This window comes from Bufo gargarizans, chromosome 2, assembly GCF_014858855.1.
Source record: "Bufo gargarizans isolate SCDJY-AF-19 chromosome 2, ASM1485885v1, whole genome shotgun sequence".
In the NCBI taxonomy this organism is placed as follows: domain Eukaryota; kingdom Metazoa; phylum Chordata; class Amphibia; order Anura; family Bufonidae; genus Bufo; species Bufo gargarizans.
In genome coordinates, this window is record NC_058081.1 from 44338404 (window position 1) to 44360659 (window position 22256).

The 22256-nt window shown below is 45.6% G+C and overlaps 1 protein-coding gene across 2 annotated transcripts in view; it reads left to right on the forward strand.

Moving 5' to 3' along the window:
* The window catches only part of OLFM2 (olfactomedin 2), a 341534-nt gene that overhangs the window by 195963 nt on the left and 123315 nt on the right, over nucleotides 1–22256 (forward strand). For both annotated transcript variants that reach the window (XM_044278867.1, XM_044278869.1), the window contains exon 2: nucleotides 10498–10647. In XM_044278867.1, coding sequence (XP_044134802.1) covers nucleotides 10498–10647 — 150 coding nt within the window. The remainder of the gene's footprint in view (nucleotides 1–10497; nucleotides 10648–22256) is intronic.

A 22256-nucleotide genomic window follows, 5' to 3' on the forward strand; every position in this document is an offset into this window, starting at 1 on the left:
AATTGAGGTGGATCTATATGCACATTTTTGGTGTTTCAATTCGGGCGAAGTTGAGAGAGAAGTTAATAAAAATAAACCTTTAAAAATTGAGAGACACCAAGAGATCTCAGAGTGTCATATACAAATATTCAAGCCAATTGGAGATTTTTTGATTAAGACCCGAATCGATCCCTAACTGAATTTTAAGCAATTCACTCAGCTCTAGATTTCTCATCTCGACAACCCCGTTCCCTTTGCTTTTTTTTGGGCACTTGGACAGCATACCGAGGTGCATTATTCGGTAGACCTGACCTGTCTAGGTCAGAAGCTTCCAGAAGCTCAAGTGTCCGTTCTTGTGGGGATCAACTGGTTGCAGTCTTATATTAAAGTAGTGATTTGTGATGGCACAGCCTCTTTAACCTCATGGCACATTTGCTTTTTCCTTAAATGATAGATACACATTTGTAAGGTTTTTTTTTTTTATATCAAAAAAGTAACTGATAAATATCATTCATGATGTGTATACAGGTCTTATTTAAAGTTATTCATATGGTAAAGAAACTACTTGTCTGGTCTGATCCTTTGGTCATGGGTCTCTTCCATCTGCCCCTTGTAGTCTATAATCATGGTGATACACATCGCTTTGCATCAACAATAAAGTCTAACAGGAATTGATTTAAAGAATCAAAGAAATAGACCCTAGAGGCAAAAAAATATATTTTTTTTTGTCTCCTGGACCTTTGGGGTCTACTATGGTATTAGAGCATGGGCCCACTCGAGGATCCTCTGGTGGACCAGTCCTACCATGGCTGTTTATACAAAGCGATAGAATTTGTAATCAGGACTAATGAAGCAGGGTCACTTCATTTTCAGATTTTAGATGCATTGGAGCCATTTAAATGATAAAACCATGATGGGTCCTTTTCATTTTTCACAAAATCATAGAAACCTCTTACAAGAAATTCTACTTTTCTTTATCAGGCATTTAGATAGCGTCTTTTAGATTTATTATAAAAGAGAGGGATGTTCTGACAAATAGGAAGTTGATGATGGATTAAATTCATGCTTGGGTAACCCAATTGTTCAGTATTTTCTACTATTAAAGGCAATTTACAATTTTTATTTTATGTAGCACAAATAAAATGGATAAACGGTGACAGTGCAAATAAATGACATATAAAAGAGGCAGACGATGAAGGTGACTGCATCTAGAGGAACGTGTAAGCTACAGCAAAAATAAAAAGTGTACAGGGAACAAAAATTATATAGTATGTAAACCTAGACACATTAAAGTTTTTTTTCCAGGATTCTGGTCCTGGAACTACACAATGCCATCCATTTTTTGTTGAAGATGGAGATGTTTACTGCAGCGATGGTCTTATTCGCTTCTAGAACATTATTCGCTTCTAGATGGTCTTATTCGCTATGTAGAACAGCTAATTAGTTGAGGTGCGGGGTGTCAGATCCCTGCCAATCAGATATTGATGGCCTCTGGGGATCTTCTAGGACTGTGTGAAACCCCCTTTTAAACTAAAGCACAAAGACAGCATTGGTAATGTCAAAATGACAGCCAAATATTTGGCTATGGATAAAAGAGTGGTAGCAAACTGCCCGTTTAATAGCACGCTGTATTGTCAGACTATTTTTTAATTTTTATAAAAAATAAAAATCCAAAATGCATTTCTTTTTCATAGCCAGCACATTCTTGTTTGTCTTCTTGGTCTATAACAACAAGATAGAAATACTGCTCCAAAAGCGAGTCACACCATAGGTCAGAGTTTCTCAACTCCGGTCCTCGGGACCTACCTACAAGTCATGTTTTCATGATTTCCTTAGTATTGAGCAGGTGATATAATTAGTGCCCATGCATCAGGACTTACCACAGGTATTCATTCTGTGGGATATTCTCAAATCCTGACCGGTAGGTGGGTCCCAAGGGCCGGAGTTGAGAAACCCTGCCATAGGTAGACCACCTCCATCCTGAATGTAAACTGGCATGATATAACAGGCACAAAATGTATAGTAAGGATAAAATAAGTATAGAAACCACACCATTACACACGTTTTACTTCTTGTTTCCTCAAGGAATTTTGCTTCTTGATTGAGTGAAACATGCGTCATAGTGTGGGGCCTCACAGGTCGGTATCATCTCTACTTTCTATACTTACCTTCTCCTTGGTATACATTTTGTGCATGATACAGTACATCTTGCCAGTTTACATATAGTGTGGAGGTGGTCTACCTATGGTTAATATAATATATATATATATATATATATATATATAATTTATATATGCTTATGTCGGTCAAGGGAGAGGGCAATATCCATATTTAGTGATGAGCAAAGTATTAAAAAATTTGCAGAATTAAAAAAAAAAAAATAGCTGTGTGATTAATTACTTTGTCACAAAGCGCATTTCTTTGTAAGTAGTGGGTGCAATGACAGGGAGCGGTCATTGCGCCGATCCGCGCCATGGTACCACTCAGATGCCGCGTTCATAGCAGATCATGGCACCTGACAGTACTAATAATACAGCATAAAATATAAAAAAAATGTAATCATACTTACCTCATCCATTTGATTGCAAAGAGTCGTCCGCCGCTATCTTTATTGAAGATCTAGTGCGAAATCTCAAGCGACCCGTGATGACATCATCACGTCCGCTGGCGTGTTGACGTCATACATCACCGCGCACGGGATTTAGTGCGGGATCTTCAATCAAGTTGGCAGCAGTCGGCTCTTCATGCTCAAACTGATGAGGTAAGTATGATTTAAAAAAAAATGTTAACGCCATTCAGGGAAAATCTATTCACTAACACAAAGCATAAGGAAATTCGGCTTTCCGGCAAATCAAATTTTCCCTGAAATTCGGATCAAATTCCTCTTCATCAGGTTCGATTCTTTCAACCCTATCCATATTATATGTATCACTAGCTCAGTCCCCCGTAATCTACAGTATATATGCCTGTTGCTCCTTGTTGCGGAGCTTGAAGATATACCCTCAATATCTTCACTTAAATCCCCTTGTAGCTGAAGAAACAGGTCAATATTCAAGAGACAATTTCCCCAGTGACTGGACGACACACAGTTTGGGAGTCAACTGACTTTACTAGGCATGTGCACCTGCTTTCAAACCTCCAACAGCCTCATTTACATACGATACATAGATTACTATGGTACAAGGAGAGGTGGGGTCAGACAATAGCAAGGGCTGATGGGAGGTTGAGGGGGGGGGGGGAAGAGGTACAGACAAGAAAGACATTCGATAAGTGGCGATGTTTGCCACAATGCTCCCCCAGAACCAAGCCGGCATACACAGTCTGATCCCAACGGATCGGCTTGGGGATGTCCGGAGGAGCGCTCACAGATCACTTTTCAAGTTCAGTTTGTCTGGATAACCCGTCGGCGTTGCCATTTTGCTTCCCAGGGCGGTAGTGGATGGTAAAGTCAAAAGGCTGCAGCGCCAAACTCCAGCGCAGCAGCCTGGCATTGTCTCCTGACACCCTGTTCAGCCACACCAGCGGGTTGTGATCTGTGAATAAGGAAAAGGGTTGTCCATACAAATAGGGCTGCAGCTTTTTAAGGGCCCACACCACGGCCAGGCATTCTTTTTCTATGGCGGCGTAGCTTACTTCCCGGGGTAAAAGTTTTCTGCTTAAGTAAGCCACTGGATGCTCGCCGCCATCTTCTCCGACTTGGCTCAGTACTGCCCCCAATCCAAACATAGAAGCGTCTGTGTGGACAAGAAAGCGTTTAGTTGGATCAGGGGCGGCAAGTACAGGTGCATTCACAAGAGCCGTTTTTAGTTGCTGGAATGCCTGCTCACACTCTGGGGTCCAGACTACTATCTTAGGAAGATTCTTGCGGGTCAAATAGGTGAGGGGTTTGGCCAGGGTACTGTAGTTGGGTACAAATTTACGGTAGTATCCTGCGGTACCTAGGAATGCCAGTACTTGAGTTTTGGTCCGAGGGGTTGGCCATTTGGCTACAGCCTCTACCTTAGCCGGTTCAGGTTTTTGTTGGCCACTCCCTACCCGGTGTCCTAGGTATTGGACTTCTGCCATCCCTATATGGCACTTACTGGGTTTCAGAGTTAATCCTGCCTCCCTAATACGGTCTAGTACGGCTCCTATGTGGGTCAGGTGTTCAGTCCAGGACTGGCTGAAGATCGCTATATCATCTAGATAGGCGCAAGCGTACTCCTGGAACCCATCCAATAGCCGATCCACCATCCTCTGAAAAGTAGCCGGAGCGTTTTTCATCCCGAATGGCATGACCTTAAACTGGTACAGGCCAAACGGGGTGACAAACGCCGACTTAGGGATGGCGTCTTCGGCTAGGGGAATCTGCCAATACCCCTTACAAAGATCTATTGTGGTGAGGTATTGGCCCCTGGCCATTTTGTCCAGGAGCTCGTCTATCCGGGGCATAGGGTAGGCATCGGATATGGTCTTATCATTAAGCCTCCGGTAGTCTACGCAGAAGCGGGTAGTCCCATCCCGCTTCGGCACCAGAACTACTGGGGAGGCCCAAGGGCTTTCAGAGTGCTCTATAACTCCTAGTTTTAGCATTTCTTCAATTTCCTTGCGCATATTATCCTTTACAGATTCAGGTATGCGGTAAGGAGGTTGGCGGAGAGGGGTCTGCCCTGGTGTTTCTACTCTGTGGGTGGCTAACGGGGTGTACCCAGGGATATTAGAAAAAGTGGTTCCTTTTTCCCTTATTAGACTATGAACCTGCGCCCTTTCCTGGGGACTCAGCCGTTCACCTAACTGAACCTCTTCCAGGTCCTCTTTCTGGCCCTCTTTCTCTAGGAGGTCTGGGAGAGGTAAATTGTCAAAGTCCTCTGCGGCAGAGGCGCAAATAGCAGTCACCTCTTCTATGCGCTCGTAGTAGGGCTTCAGCATGTTCACATGGAGCATGCGTCTGCCCCCTGCTCCAGCGCACGGGCCGATCACATAGGTGGTATCACAGATTTGCTCCACCACCTTGTATGGGCCCTGCCAGGAGGCCTGCAGCTTGTCATTAGGGACTGGCCGTAGGATTAACACCTTCTGCCCGACCTGAAAGCTGCGGTCCCTGGCCCCCTTATCATACCATCTGCGCTGTCGTTGTTGGGCCGCTTGGAGGTTAGTACGTACCGCCTGGGTCAGAGCCTCCAAGCGTTCCCTAAACTCCAGCACGTATGGAACAATAGGGGTACCATTCGTAGTTACCCCTCCCTCCCAGTGTTCTCTGATAAGGTCTAAGGGACCCCTCACTCTCCTCCCGAACAATAATTCAAAAGGGGAGAATCCCGTGGATTCTTGGGGTACTTCCCTATAGGCAAAGAGCAAGTGGGGCAAAAACCGTTCCCAGTCTTTTTGAGTGTCTATGAACGTGCGGATCATCTGTTTAAGTGTTCCGTTAAACCGTTCACAGAGCCCGTTGGACTGGGGGTGGTAGGCGGAGTTTAAGATCGGTTTCACCCCACACACTTTCCAGAGTTGGTGGTTGACCTCTGCAGTGAACTGGGTGCCCCTATCCGATATAATCTCCCGGGGAAATCCCATACGGGAGAATATTTGCATAAGGGCATCGGCTATAGTCTCTGCATGTACATTGGTCAACGCCACTGCCTCTGGGTATCTAGTGGCGTAGTCCACCACGGTCAAGATGTATTTCTTACCGGAGGGACTGGGTTTCGCTAGGGGTCCTATTATGTCTACGGCTACTCGACTGAAGGGTTCTTCAATTATGGGCAGGGATCTGAGTTTGGCTTTATAGCGATCCCCTCTCTTCCCTACCCTCTGGCAGGTATCGCACGTTTGACAGTATTGTCTAATATCCTTTGAGATACCTGGCCAGAAGAAGTTCTGTGTCAGCCGATGTTTCGTTCGGCTGATTCCTAAATGTCCTGATAATGGTATATCGTGCGCGATGCGCAGCAACTCTTGTCTATACTTTCGGGGTACCACTAACTGCTTAGTGGGCACGGGTATGGACCCTGCTACTACCTTCTCTGCATAGCGGTATATGAGACCTTTATCCCAAGCATATCTCTCTCCCTCCAACCCTCCTTGGTCCTTGTTAATCCTATCTTTATATACCTGCAGGGAGGGATCTAGGGCCACCTCACTGCCAAATTCCAGGGGGGCATCCCAGGGGAGAATAGGAGGGGTGTGTGGCATATTGTTTACCTGAGCCTCAGAGTGATCGGATGGAGCCGTGGTGCGTGCTTGCTGCCGGGTAACAACCGGGTAGGCCTCTTGGATAGTTGGTTGAGGGACAAAAGCAGAGGTGAGTTCCCCCAAGTCGTTGCCCAAAATAACATCAGCGGGCAAATCCTGCATAATTCCCACCTCCACGTTTTCATGCCCTGCCCCCCAATTCAAATGCACCTTGGCAGTGGGAACTTTGTAAATTGCTCCCCCTGCCACCCGTACAGCTACACAGTCTCCGGTGAGGGTGTGCTAAGGCACCAAATGATTTCGGACCAGGGTTAACGAGTCACGTAATCCTTGTATACTCTTCCCCTCCATGTGTACCACCTGGCGGTGCCCCTGACGGTTGTCTGAGGCGGCTTGTATGGGGTTTACCTCGTGTAGGATCCCCAGAGGCTCTTCTATTGAGGTGATTGTGGATGTTGGGAGCACAGATTCTCTTTGGCAGCAGTGTACTGCAGCCCGATTGGGGGGAGAAGGACCCTGGTAGTTCCAGTTCTGGCGAGGTCGGTTACGTGGGCAGTCTCTCTGGATGTGCCCCTGTTGGTTGCAGGTGTGGCAGCGGATCGGTGGTCGGGTATTGTACCTAGGAGGGTACTGGTTGTGGCTCGCGGCTGGTCGTGGATGAGCCAAGGTAGTCACTGCTGGCAGAGGGGTGGTAGATCCATACGTGGTCCGGTGTGGTGTGCGTTGGTCTCGTCTGGTGTCTTGGAACTCGTCAGCTAGCTTGGCTGCCTCTGGTAGGGTACGGGGTTTGCGATCTCGTACCCAATTTTGCAGTTCTGTGGTTAGTCCATTAAAAAACTGCTCCATTACTATTAACTGAAACATCTCTTCCATAGTGGTGACCCGTGTCGCTTCCATCCACCCCTTGGCGGCTCGTTGTAGTTGGTGTGCCCATTCAGTGTGTGAGTCTTTTGTTTGTTTCTTGATGTCCCGGAATTTGAGTCGGTATGCCTCAGAGGTAATGGCATACCGTGCTAGGATGGCTTGTTTGACTTTGTGATAATTCCTGATGTCTTCGTCTGGGACGGTTCGGTATGCTTCTGCGGCGCGGCCTGACAATCTACCTGCCAGCAGGGGTACTTGGTCGGCTGGGCTGATGTCGTGTAGCTGGCACAACCTTTCGAAATCCTGTAGGTATTCGTCAATATCACTTTCTCCTTCTGTGTAATTTTTAAAAGCTTGGTAGGGAATCTTAGCTTTTCCCTGGGTAGTGCTGGTGGGCGCTGGGGCTCTTTCCCCAACTCGCTGAATAGCGTTTTGCTTAGCTACAATGTACTCGTGTACATCTGCTATCAGTCTTTCTAGTGTCTCCACGGAGGGGGTGTTTGGGTAAAAAGCTAACCTGCTATTGAGCTCTCTTGCAAATTCCGTTGGCTCTGTCTCCTGTGGAGTTGCCGCAGTGGTCGCTCTGTCCCCCTCCATGAGTTCGGCCACAAGAGTAGCTTTGGTTTTGTTGCTGGCTTTTCTTCCCCTTGCTTCCAATAATTCCTTTAACGTAGTTCGTTTCAATGTTGCATAATTCGTCTCCATTCACCGTTCGTTCGAATGACTGCACATATTCTTGAACTCCGGTATATCCGAATGGCTGTTTCAACGAACTGCTGCTTTGCTGTGCGGTTTGAATCCCGCCGCTTGCCACCAATTGTTGCGGAGCTTGAAGATATACCCTCAATATCTTCACTTAAATCCCCTTGTAGCTGAAGAAACAGGCCAATATTCAAGAGACAATTTCCCCAGTGACTGGACGACACACAGTTTGGGAGTCAACTGACTTTACTAGGCATGTGCACCTGCTTTCAAACCTCCAACAGCCTCATTTACATACGATACATAGATTACTATGGTACAAGGAGAGGTGGGGTCAGACAATAGCAAGGGCTGATGGGAGGTTGAGGGGGGGGGGGGGGGAAGAGGTACAGACAAGAAAGACATTCGATAAGTGGCGATGTTTGCCACACTCCTGCTGATACTTTTTTATAATATGTGCAATATTGTTATTTTTAAGATGGTAATCCTCTGTGGATTTGTTTCTTTAATTGGAGAGTTAGGTGACTTTTGATATACACAGGTGTGGCTCGCTTTTGTAGCTATATTTCTATCTTGGCGTTAGGTGTCTTCTTGAACTATAAAATGGTGCCTGCCATTTTGAGCGATTCGTGTCGGACAAATAACAAAAGTTTGGGATTTCCCAAAATTAGAATCTTTTGGGAATTTGTAAAAGATGAGTGAATCAAATCCCACAAAGTGGAATTCGATCCGAATTTCAGGATAAATTCGATTCGCCTAGAAGCCGAATTTCCTTGTGCTTCGTGTCATCGAATCAATTTAACCTGAAATAGTATAAAAAACTGAAAAATTCAAACTTACCTCCTCCATTTGCTCAAGACTCCCTCTTGCTTGAAGATCTCGGCCGAAATCCCGGCTGGAGTGATGACGTAATCTCGTGCCTCTCAGGATTTCGACCGAGATCTTCAAGCAAGATGGCGGCGGCTGGCCCGTCGCGAGCAAATAGAGGCGGTAAGTTTGATTATTATTTTTTTCTATTGTTAATTTTAGACTCAGATGCCACGATCATGTATAAACGCGGCATCTGAGGGGTACAATGATGGGGGCGGCACTATCACTGCTCCCTGTCATTGCACCCGCTCCTCAAAAAAAATGCGCTTCGTGACAAAGTAATTCACCATGAAGCAAATTTTTTGTGAAATTCAGTGAATTAGCCGAATTGAACTTTTAAGAAGTTCGCTCTTTTCTAGTAATGAATTTACTTTATGTAGAATTGTTTTTGTCATCTCTAAGGCCTCACGCACATGACCGTGCAGTTTTTTGCGGTCCGCAAACCGCGGATCCTCAAAAAACAGAAGGCGTGTTGCCTTTTCGCAATTTGCGGAACGGGCGCCGGCAATATAAATGCCTATTATTGTCTGCAAATTGCAAAACGGCGGCTCGGATGCGGACCCAAACATCGGCCGTGTGCCTAAATGTGAGACATTGAGTTGATAGATAGTATCACTGTAAAGGGGATGTTACTCTGGCCCTGCATTGACTACATGGGGGGAAGAATCCACTAGGCCCTCAGCCTACCACATCTCACTTCCTAAAATTAAATTGAATTGGGGCTTCAGGATGGCCCATGAGCAACATCATGAATAATATTAATGTGATTATAGTAAAATATTAATCTCGATTGGAAATGCTGAGCGTGTGAGTAAACTTACAAAAAGTAGCTACAAATCAATAAGAGAAACATCCAGCTCCCACTTAGTACAACTATTTTCACACATAAAGGAAAATAATTAACCCTTCCTGGACAAAATGCAATGAATAATTCAACAAAACCACTTTGTAAAGTACATTTATTTGCTTACTTTGTATTGTACCTGAGTTTTAGCCTATAATATTCTCCAGAGCTGCATTCACAATTCTGCGTGTTGCCATTACAGTCAACAAGCATATAAACAAACTATAATATTGTAACTTAGCGAATCCCCTATAGTGCAGTGAAATAGCTATTTTTTCCTACATTAGACACTTCATAGTATCTGATTTAAAAGATACATTTTTTTGAGAATGCAGCTCACCTCGAGCAAACATTGTACAGACATTGAGGCGACTTGGAATGATAAGACTGCAGCTCTAAAGCCCACACAAAAGTGAGTGCAGCTCTGGATTATAATACAGGATGTAACTTAGGATCAGTACAGGATAAATAATGTAGTGTATGTACACAGTGACTGCACCAGCAGGATAGTGAGTGCAGCTCTGGAGTATAATACAGGATGTAACTTAGGATCAGTACAGGATAAGTAATGTAATGTATGTACACAGTGACTGAACCAGCAGAATAGTGAGTGCAGCTCTGGAGTATAATACAGGCTGTAACTTAGGATCAGTACAGAATATGTAATGTATGTACATAGCAAGTCTACTAGCAGAATAGAGAGTGCAGCTCTGGAGTATAATACAACTAATGTAATGTATGTACACAGTGACTGAACCAGCAGAATAGTGAGTGCAGCTCTGGAGTATAATACAGGATGTAACTTAGGATCAGTACAGAATATGTAATGTATGTACATAGCAAGTCTACTAGCAGAATAGTGAGTGCAGCTCTGGAGTATAATACAGGATGTAACTTAGGATCAGTACAGAATATGTAATATATGTACACAGTGATTCCACCAGGAGAATAGTGAGTGCAGCTCTGGAGTATAATACAGGAGTTAACTCAGGATAGGTGATAAGTAATGCTGAGTATGTAAGTAATTAAGAAAAAATCCATAATGTCGTCTTATATTCTCTTTCTAGACCCTCTTTCCCAGTCCTGAAGATGGTTGGCAAATATATACATCAGCGCAAGCACCTGATGGCAAATGCATCTGCACAGTGGTGGCACCGGCACAGACGAGCTGCTCCAGAGACCCTCGGAGTCGACAGCTAAGACAATTGATGGAAAAGGTAACAAAATATAGAATGTGTGTTTGGAAGGGGTTGTCTGGTTTAGAAAAGCTAATTTTAAATACAGATGTAGCAGGGTTAACACACAAACTCTTAACTCAAATTTCTTAACTCATCGAGTTTTCTTGAAACAAAAGCCATTGAAAAGCAATTGAAGGTGTTTGCTTAACTCAAAAAAGCATATGTGTTAACTCTACTACATCTGTACAATAGTAGGAATTTTTTAGTTAGTAGAGAAGGGTCCCTTCTATGGGACGTCCACAAGTTGACAAACAGAGAGCACCAACAAATAATATCTCTTGTTCTTGAGAAACCACTATATCAATGCAGTGCACAGATGACCCATTGAGTTCAAGGGACACTATTTAATGCTGCACTTCCATTATGATGGTGCTGATTTTCCAAAACATTACAGTACCTGAATACTTTTGTTATTGGCCATAATTAAAAATTAAGAATAGCCACTGAGTTATTCAAAGATACGAAAAATTTATTTGTACAGCACCGCCTGCTATTTGGACTTTTTCAAATTTTTCTGTCCATCTGGCTGAGGTTGTAGCACATGCTTTGTTTCATCCTTCAACTGCCACCCGCTGCAGCAGACAAGGCACTCCCTTGAGAAAGGACTCAGCCCCTGATCTGCCAGACTGCATTCCTTAAAAAAATAGTCTAAATGGTATTTAAAAAAGCTAAAGAAATGATACCTCACCAATCCTCTTCTGCTTTCTTTCCAGGTCTCTGCTGGTTTTATGTCCTGGTCCCTCTGAGCACACAGGAAATGACTGCTTGACCATTCATTTGCTGAGATGAGTCACCACTGCGGCCATTGATGAACTGTGATGTCATTTCCTTTGTGTCAAGAGGAACCAGGAAGTAGAGGCAAGTGGAAACTGGAAAAACATCAGAACAGGATTGGCAGAAGATGGTGATGAGTATCAAGTAAAATGTCTCCGGCAATTGTCTCTCCAAAAATGTCATACACAAGATAAATGAACATATACAGTAGATGTCCATGAACTCTCCAACATCATATTTACCTCTTTCAGCCTTCTTAGTAATCAACAGCCCAGAGAGGCCTCATATCACACTTCTCCATCATAAAAAAAAAAAATCAGGAACACATAATTTATTTGTGTAGTTCTAGAAACCTTCCAGAAAATGTTTTGAGCTATGCTATGAAACTTAATTTGCTGTATATCTTGACAGGGCCAACTGAGTATGGGAAAAAACAAACAATGTAGCATTCCTTGAGGTTTGACAGAACCTGCACTAAATATATTTTCTGGCCAGTAAATGGTTGAAATTCTATAAAAAAAAAAAAAAAGAAAAGTGAAACTCATTACCAGTCCTCTGCTGCTCCTGTGTTGATGATTTCCCAGTTCCTACTTGCCTTTATGTTATTCTGATCCAAGAGAGTCAAAAGGGGTTAATAGGCTTGTATAGCGAAAATTGAGGCACTCAGATTTAGGTTGTTGCAATCAAATTTTTTAAATTTTTTTTTTCAAGTTTGTTTGCAGTAGTTTCATCCAAAAGCCCAATATTGATCCTTGATACAAACAGTATATTTAGACCAGACATTTCGGTCATTTCAGACCTTCATCAGTGGTCACTTTTTTTATCTGTTCTGGCAGGGAGGCTTGGACATCAAGGCTTGGGTTAATAGGCTTGGACTGGCCCAATGGAGAGCTGGTGATTTCGCATGTGGGCTCCTGAACCAAGAAGTGTGAATCCCTTTTAAGTATCCACAGGTGCTACCACCAACCAGCTCAGACAACTTCTTGTCTGGGACTCTTAAAGTGCCTATGACCGTTATTGTTTGGGAACCCAGATTTCTCTCAGTCCAGCCCATAGTCTAGAAGAGCTAGATAAAAACCACTGTGGGAACTATGAGGGCACATTAATCTACTTATAATTCCAATCCAGTCAACATTTTTCAGCTATGGACCCAAGAGTATCATCTAGTTTCTGTGTAGTTGGTTGTTAATACCTAGGATGCCATGTCCTGAACAGCTGGCGAGCCAGCCAATGTTTGCCATTCTATAAAATCTACCAGATAGGCAAAATATTAGATAGAGACAGACAAAATTTACTGGTATTTTGCATTTGGATTTTGACACTGATCTATGTCTAGTTCAGTAAAGCTAGAGGAGGTCAAGATATTGTGGCCATAAAATAGATGGTAAAATGCTGAAGTATTCCTGCCCCTTAAAATGAATAATCCTTTTATCAAGTGCAGTAAAGGTGTCATTATTCATTTTTTTTTACATGTAATTATCGAGCATGAAAAAGTAATTAAATTGCATGAAATATGAAATTATCATTTATCATTGTCAGGAATGTAATAATTAGAGATGAGCGAATTTATCAAAAAAGAATTTTCCCCCAAAATTTGGTTCGATGTGAATTTATTTGTGGTGAATCGCGTAAAAAAATGGCTATTTCCTGGCTGCAGAAAGCCTGTATAGGGGTGTAGAACACTGTGCCTTGCAGTAACACGCATAGGGAGCCTGCTGTGGTAGTGAAACAATACTGTGAGTCCATATGACATGCAGATGACAGGCGTCTCTCTTAATATCACTGCACACCACTTATTTGGGGTTACGGGGCCAAATCTGACCAGATAAGTCAAGTTTGAACTCATCCTTACGGGTCAATGTTAGCGCCAGGTATAAAGAACCGAGCAGAGGCCCAAGATCCTACTATAGAGTGAAAGAGCGCACTCCTTTTACACCAATTCACAGATTCCACATGGATTTCTACAGAACCTGTTCTATTAAACGCTTATACAAGTAGAGCCCCCCGACAGAGTGGAGAGGGTGTCAGCAGTAAGTTTGTGTTGGTGTCACTGATTATTTTTCCCTTCATCTCACCCGTCAGAACAATAACCCCCAAAAAACGGAGCCTGTCTGTAAAGCATCTGCCTTCACTCAGTCAGCATTTGGTCAGTAATCCATCAGTATTGCTAATGCCAAAAAAACAGGAGTGGATCCAAAACAGAGATGACACGTGAATGGAATATTTGCATGTCTTCTGTGTTTTGTACCCACTCCTGCTTTTGGCTACCAAATCATAAGCCAATTCTGATGCAAAATAGGGACCATGTCATACAGGCCTTACAGCTGTTAGGGACCACATTCACCCAGTGGGCCGTAATGGACATGTATTGTCCCTGACCGTAGTCATAGCTCCACACGTCGGCACTGCAATGGCAGACACTGACAGGCTCAAGGACTGGCCCACCTTCTGTATACGTGTGCAGGGCTAGTACTGCCTTTTTCATAAAGAAATGACGGCTTGGGACTCTCCACCTCGACTCGGCAGAAGCCATTAGTTCTCTGAAAGTTGCAGAGTCCACCACTTGGAAAGGGAAGGACTGCAGCACCAGCAACTTGGCCAGGAGCACATTCAGCTTCTGCGCCATTGGATGAGTGCACACATACTGTTGTCTCTTGGCAATCACTTCGGTGATTGATTGCTAACGCAATGACTGATGAGGTGTAGTAGGAGGAACAGGAGCATTAGGACCAGCAAATGATGGAAAGGACAGACAGCTCCCTTCGGCTGAGGGGCTGGAGCCTTGACTGCGTGAAATCAGATGCGTGCCACTGGGTGATGCAGCTGTGGTAGGCTGGACCTCCACATCATAGCCACGGTTCTCTCAGGCCATTTTATGGTGACGCTGCATATGTTGACGCAGGGCCATGGTGCCAACATCGGCACCCTAGCCATGCTTCACTTTCTGCCCATAGATTCTACAAATGTCCATGTTCACCTCCTCCTGCGGCTTAACAAAAATCTGCCCTACCGCCGAGTAGGTGATTTTACCCCCAACACTTCGCACTGACTGACTGCTGAACCCCTGCACCACTACTTTCCAGGCAGGTTATCTCCTGCAAAGCTCATGGTCTACCCCGGGCATGTTTGGCTCCAGACCTCCCACTGCTGCCACCCTGCTGACTCCCGTCCACGGTAGCAACTTGCTGGCTCCACCGCTGCCTCACGGGCAAGCTGCCTCCCTCTTCTCCCGATGATGATGAAGCCCCTAATTCACCCGGCTCCCAAGTGCGATCAGCTACATCATCATCATTGAGTACTGTCTGCATGTCACTGATGTCCTCCTTAACGGTCTCTGGCTCAGGAGCCTGAGCGCTCGCAACACCAGCTCCCACTCCACTCTTCTCATAACTACTTGATGTCACTTGGGACTAAGTGGATGACCGAGTCAACCATTTAATTACCGCTGGGTTGCTGGTCAAGACACGACCGCTAGATGACACAGGGAGCTCAAGCCTCTTGCTGTGACTCCTGCTACGACCTCTGCCTGCACCAGAAACATTTAGGCCTTTGCCACTCCCCTGTGCAGGGCCTGGCACTTCTCTGTCTGACATACTGTTAGATCAAATAAATAAATAAAAAGGAAATTAAAACACCCCAAAAAAGTCTGTAATTTTCTCACTTCACCACACAATGGCTAATAAGCCCTTTTTTTTCTACTAGTACATGCCAAAGAAGGCTTTAAAACAGGCATGCTCAACCTGTGGCCCTCCAGCTGTTGCAAAACTATAACTCCCAGCATGCCAGAACAGCCTACAGCTATCAGCCTACAGCGGGGCATTGTGGGAGTTGTAGTTTTACAACAGCTGGAGGGCCGCAGGTTGAGCATGCCTGCTTTAGAACATATATATATAACTGCACCTCTGAACGGCAAATAATATATATTTTTTTGCCACTAATACATGCCAAAAAGGGCTGTAATTTTCTCACTTCACCACACAATGGCACATACTTTTTTTTGTGCCACTAATGCATGCAAAAAAGTACTTTAGAACATGTAACTGCACTGCTGAACAGCAAATAATATATATATATTTTTGCCACTAATACACACCAAAAAGGGCTTTAGAACACATAGTGACATCACAGGGCTGCCTGGCTGCTGATTGGCTGCATGCATGGCATTATGGGTGATCCCTCATTCCCAGAGTTCCTTGCTCCATGTCCTAACAACACGTGCAGCAGCCATTTTAGGAAAAAAATTGTTACAACGAAGTGTGAGGAAATTCGGATTCAGTGCAAATCAAATTTTTCCTGAAATTCGGATTGAATTCCACTTTGCCAACTTCGATTCGCTCATCTCTAGTAATAATATAGTGTGGAGTAATCCTTCTGATAATTATGTAGAGCATTATCAAGGTCTTTACACACAATCATTTCTACTACATTTTTTCTAATGTATCTGAGCCAATATCTGTCTAAAAAGTGGAACAAATTGTCGAATTTCTAGGTTTTCTACACTTTTTTCCAACCTGCTGGGGGGAGGGGGACTGGCATAGCTGAAATGAAGTTGGCTTTGTGGGGAAACAGGGCAAGACCTAAAATGCATCATTTTGCACCAAAATTGTGTCACAATTCTGGCTTAAAAATCTGTCTCAAAGTAAGCCAGCCAACCAACCAACAGGTGGTATAAAATCAGAGAAAAGTGTCTACCCCTGCTCCAGATTTATCATCCATCCAGTCCCTGTGGTAAATCTGGTGCAGGTCTAGACAGCCGGTCTAAGCTTACTCCGTCTACAGGATTAGTAAATCTTAGCCATTGTGTCCTACCACTGGTGTTTTCTCCATTACATTTTTATAGTACACCAAGAGCTGCATGTTTTAAAGAAGCCTGAAAGGCAAAAGAACAACACCTAATGAGCAAAAACGCCAAAATGCTTGTGTCCTTGCTCTTCATATTTCCAATGGACCTTTAGCTAACATTGGGAGCTGGTGTTTGTAAGGCAAAAAAAAAAAACACAAAAAAATAAATAAAACACCAGTTAAAAAAGCTACACTAAAAATCAAAAGTGCAGAAAATCACCCGCAAAAAAGGAAAGTTATCTTGTGTAAGCTATGAAAGTAAAGTGAAAGCGAAAATATATTATTTCTACATTAGCCAACTCTATGTTGGTACAAGGACACGTCAACTATGGTAATAAAGATGATACTAATGTAGTCCACAGCTAAAAATGTTATCTAAATGTAAAACAGCATTTCAATCTTATATGTCTGAAATATGATGGTTTTAGGACTTTGCTTGACATGAAGTGAATGCAGACCAAAACCACCCACCTAACCCCAAAGTGAGAGTTAACATCAATATACCGTGGTAAGGTCAGAACAATCAATATTAATAACAAACCATTAACATACAACACGTTTAACCCAATATAAGAATACATCTCACTATATGTACATAAAATATTAATAATAACACTAGGGGGTCGATCATCGACCCATCGAAAGCTAAATTACTTTAAATCAGCTCTTTCTTTTTTCTAGAACCACGTTCTACTGACCCCAACTCTTTTAATTATCCCACAGGAACCTAAACACTCAAACTGGGTATTTCTCCAACTAAAACCTGGGTCATCTTAATGTATTTCTTCCACCTGAAGTTAATTATTCTTACCCACCCATCATCACTTAGCTTGCTATTAGGGATGAGCGAACTCGAACTGTATAGTTCGGGTTCGTACCGAATTTTGGGGTGTCCGTGACACGGACCCGAACCCAGACATTTTCGTAAAAGTCCGGGTTCGGGTTCGGTGTTCGTCGCTTTCTTGGCGCTTTTTGACGCTTTCTTGGCGCTTTTTGAAAGGCTGCAAAGCAGCCAATCAACAAGCGTCATACTACTTGCCCCAAGAGGCCGTCACAGCCATGCCTACTATTGGCATGGCTGTGATTGGCCAGAGCACCATGTGACCCAGCCTCTATTTAAGCTGGAGTCACATAGCGCCGCCCGTCACTCTGCTCTGATTAGCGTAGGGAGAGGTTGCGGCTGCGACAGTAGGGCGAGATTAGGCAGATTAACTCCTCCAAAGGACTTGATTATTGATCGATCTGCAGCTGTGGGTCATTGAGCTGCTGAAATTCAATTGCTTACTGTTTTTAGGCTGCCCAGACCGTTTGTCAGTCACTTTTTTCTGGGGTGATCGGCGGCCATTTTGTGTCTTGTGGTGCGCCAGCACAAGCTGCGACCAAGTGCATTTAACCCTCAATGGTGTGGTTGTTTTTTGGCTAAAGCCTACATCAGGGTGAAGCTGTCACACCAAGTGCATTTAACCAGCAATAGTCTGTTTATTTTTTGGCCATATACTACATCAGGGGCAAGCTGCGCCTGTCACCAAGTGCATTTAACCCTCAATGGTGTGGTTGTTTTTTTGGCTAAAGCCTACATCAGGGTGAAGCTGTCACACCAAGTGCATTTAACCAGCAATAGTCTGTTTATTTTTTGGCCATATACTACATCAGGGGCAAGCTGCGCCTGTCACCAAGTGCATTTAACCCTCAATGGTGTGGTTGTTTTTTGGCTAAAGCCTACATCAGGGTGAAGCTGTCACACCAAGTGCATTTAACCAGCAATTGTCTGTTTATTTTTTGGCCATATACTACATCAGGGGCAAGCTGCGCCCGTCACCAAGTGCATTTAACCCTCAGTAGTAAGGTTGGTCAAGCTGTCACACCAAGTGCATTTAACCAGCAATAGTCTGTTCATTTTTTGGCCATATACTACATCAGGGGCAAGCTGCGCCCGTCACCAAGTGCATTTAACCCTCAGTAGTGTGGTTGGTCAAGCTGTCACACCAAGTGCATTTAACCAGCAATAGTGTGGTTATTTTTTGGCCATATCCCAGTCTAATTCTGTCAGTAAATCTATACCGGTCACCCAGCGCCTAAATACTAGGCCTCAAATTTATATCCCGCTAAATCTGTCGTTACCGCTGTACTGTTGTGGCTGGGCAAGTTATTTAGTGTCCGTCAAAGCACATTTTTTGTTCTGGGTTGAAATACAATTCCCAATTTAGCAATTTCATAATTTAGTGGTTTCTGCTGTACCAGAGCTATTTGAAATCTATCCCTAAAAGGGAATATAATATTCAAGGTGCACATAGGGTCATTCAGAATAACTTCACACACACACGCTTCTGTGCATTTCCAAGTCTAATTCTGTCACTAAATCCATACCGGTCACCCAGCGCCTAAATACTAGGCCTCAAATTTATATTCAGCTGAATTTGAATGCAATACATTGGGCCAAATAATATTTTTGTTGTTGTGGTGAACGATAACAATGAGGAAAACATCTAGTAAGGGACGCGGACGTGGACATGGTCGTGGTGGTGTTAGTGGACCCTCTGGTGCTGGGAGAGGACGTGGCCGTTCTGCCACATCCACACGTCCTAGTGTACCAACTACCTCAGGTCCCAGTAGCCGCCAGAATTTACAGCGATATATGGTGGGGCCCAATGCCGTTCTAAGGATGGTAAGGCCTGAGCAGGTACAGGCATTAGTCAATTGGGTGGCCGACAGTGGATCCAGCACGTTCACATTATCTCCCACCCAGTCTTCTGCAGAAAGCGCACAGATGGCGCCTGAAAACCAACCCCATCAGTCTGTCACATCACCCCCATGCATACCAGGGAAACTGTCTCAGCCTCAAGTTATGCAGCAGTCTCTTATGCTGTTTGAAGACTCCGCTGGCAGGGTTTCCCGAGGGCATCCACCTAGCCCTTCCCCAGCGGTGAAAGACATAGAATGCACTGACGCACAACCACTTATGTTTCCTGATGATGAGGACATGGGAATACCACCTCAGCATGTCTCTGATGATGACGAAACACAGGTGCCAACTGCTGCGTCTTTCTGCAGTGTGCAGACTGAACAGGAGGTCAGGGATCAAGACTGGGTGGAAGACGATGCAGGGGACGATGAGGTCCTAGACCCCACATGGAATGAAGGTCGTGCCACTGACTTTCACAGTTCGGAGGAAGAGGCAGTGGTGAGACCGAGCCAACAGCGTAGCAAAAGAGGGAGCAGTGGGCAAAAGCAGAACACCCGCCGCCAAGAGACTCCGCCTGCTACTGACCGCCGCCATCTGGGACCGAGCACCCCAAAGGCAGCTTCAAGGAGATCACTGGCATGGCACTTCTTCAAACAATGTGCTGATGACAAGACCCGAGTGGTTTGCACGCTGTGCCATCAGAGCCTGAAGCGAGGCATTAACGTTCTGAACCTTAGCACAACCTGCATGACCAGGCACCTGCATGCAAAGCATGGACTGCAGTGGAGTAAACACCTTAAAACCAAGGAAGTCACTCAGGCTCCCCCTGCTACCTCTTCTGCTGCTGCCGCCTCGGCCTCTTCTGCTGCTGCCGCCTCGGCCTCTTCCTCCGCCTCTGGAGGAACGTTGGCACCTGCCGCCCAGCAAACAGGGGATGTACCACCAACACCACCACCACCTCTGTCACCAAGCATCTCAACCATGTCACACGGCAGCGTTCAGCTCTCCAGCTCACAAACATTTGAGAGAAAGCGTAAATTCCCACCTAGCCACCCTCGATCCCTGGCCCTGAATGCCAGCATTTCTAAACTACTGGCCTATGAAATGCTGTCATTTAGGCTGGTGGACACAGACAGCTTCAAACAGCTCATGTTGCTTGCTGTCCCACAGTATGTTGTTCCCAGCCGGCACTACTTCTCCAGGAGAGCCGTGCCTTCCCTGCACAACCAAGTATCCGATAAAATCAAGTGTGCACTGCGCAACGCCATCTGTGGCAAGGTCCACCTAACCACAGATACGTGGAACAGTAAACACGGCCAGGGACGCTATATCTCCCTAACTGCACACTGGGTAAATGTAGTGGCAGCTGGGCCCCAGGCGGAGAGCTGTTTGGCGCACGTCCTTCCGCCGCCAAGGATCACAGGGCAACATTCTTTGCCTCCTGTTGCCACCTCCTCCTACTCGGCTTCCTCCTCCTCTTCTTCCACCTGCTCATCCAGTCAGCAACACACCTTCACCACCAACTTCAGCACAGCCCGGGGTAAACGTCAGCAGGCCATTCTGAAACTCATATGTTTGGGGGACAGGCCCCACACCGCACAGGAGTTGTGGCAGGGTATAGAACAATAGACCGACGAGTGGTTGCTGCCGGTGAGCCTCAAGCCCGGCCTGGTGGTGTGTGATAATGGGCGAAATCTCGTTGCAGCTCTGGGACTAGCCGGTTTGACGCACATCCCTTGCATGGCGCATGTGCTGAATTTGGTGGTGCAGAAGTTCATTCACAACTACCCCGACATGTCAGAGCTGCTGCATAAAGTGCGGGCCGTCTGTTTGCGCTTTCAGCGTTCACATCCTGCTGCTGCTCGCCTGTCTGCGCTACAGCGTAACTTCGGCCTTCCCGCTCACCGCCTCATATGCGACGTGCCCACCAGGTGGAACTCCACCTTGCACATGCTGGACAGACTGTGCGAGCAGCAGCAGGCCATAGTGGAGTTTCAGCTGCAGCACGCACGGGTCAGTCGCACTACAGAACAGCACCACTTCACCACCAATGACTGGGCCTCCATGCGAGACCTGTGTGCCCTGTTGCGCTGTTTCGAGTACTCCACCAACATGGCCAGTGGCGATGACGCCGTTATCAGCGTTACAATACCACTTCTATGTCTCCTTGAGAAAACACTTAGGGCGATGATGGAAGAGGAGGTGGCCCAGGAGGAGGAGGAGGAGGAGGAAGAGGGGTCATTTTAGCACTTTCAGGCCAGTCTCTTCGAAGTGACTCAGAGGGAGGTTTTTGGCAACAGCAGAGGCCAGGTACAAATGTGGCCAGCCAGGGCCCACTACTGGAGGATGAGGAGGACGAGGATGAGGAGGAGGTGGAGGAGGATGAGGATGAAGCATGGTCACAGCGGGGTGGCACCCAACGCAGCTCGGGTCCATCACTGGTGCGTGGCTGGGGGGAAAGGCAGGACGATGACGATACGCCTCCCACAGAGGACAGCTTGTCCTTACCCCTGGGCAGCCTGGCACACATGAGCGACTACATGCTGCAGTGCCTGCGCAACGACAGCAGAGTTGCCCACATTTTAACGTGTGCGGACTACTGGGTTGCCACCCTGCTGGATCCATGCTACAAAGACAATGTGCCCACCTTACTTCCTGCACTGGAGCGTGATAGAAAGATGCGCGAGTACAAGCGCATGTTGGTAGACGCGCTACTGAGAGAATTCCCAAATGTCACAGGGGAACAAGTGGAAGCCCAAGGCCAAGGCAGAGGAGGAGCAAGAGGTCGCCAAGGCAGCTGTGTCACGGCCAGCTCCTCTGAGGGCAGGGTTAGCATGGCAGAGATGTGGAAAACTTTTGTCAACACGCCACAGCTAACTGCACCACCACCTGATACGCAACGTGTTAGCAGGAGGCAACATTTCACTAACATGGTGGAACAGTACGTGTGCACACCCCTCCACGTACTGACTAATGGTTCGGCCCCATTCAACTACTGGGTCTCTAAATTGTCCACGTGGCCAGAGCTAGCCTTTTATGCCTTGGAGGTGCTGGCCTGCCCGGCGGCCAGTGTTTTGTCTGAACGTGTATTCAGCACGGCAGGGGGTGTCATTACAGACAAACACAGCCGCCTGTCTACAGCCAATGTGGACAAGCTGACGTTCATAAAAATGAACCAGGCATGGATCCCACAGGACCTGTCCGTCCCTTGTCCAGATTAGACATTAACTACCTCCCCTTAACCATATATTATTGGACTCCAGGGCACTTCCTCATTCAATCCTATTTT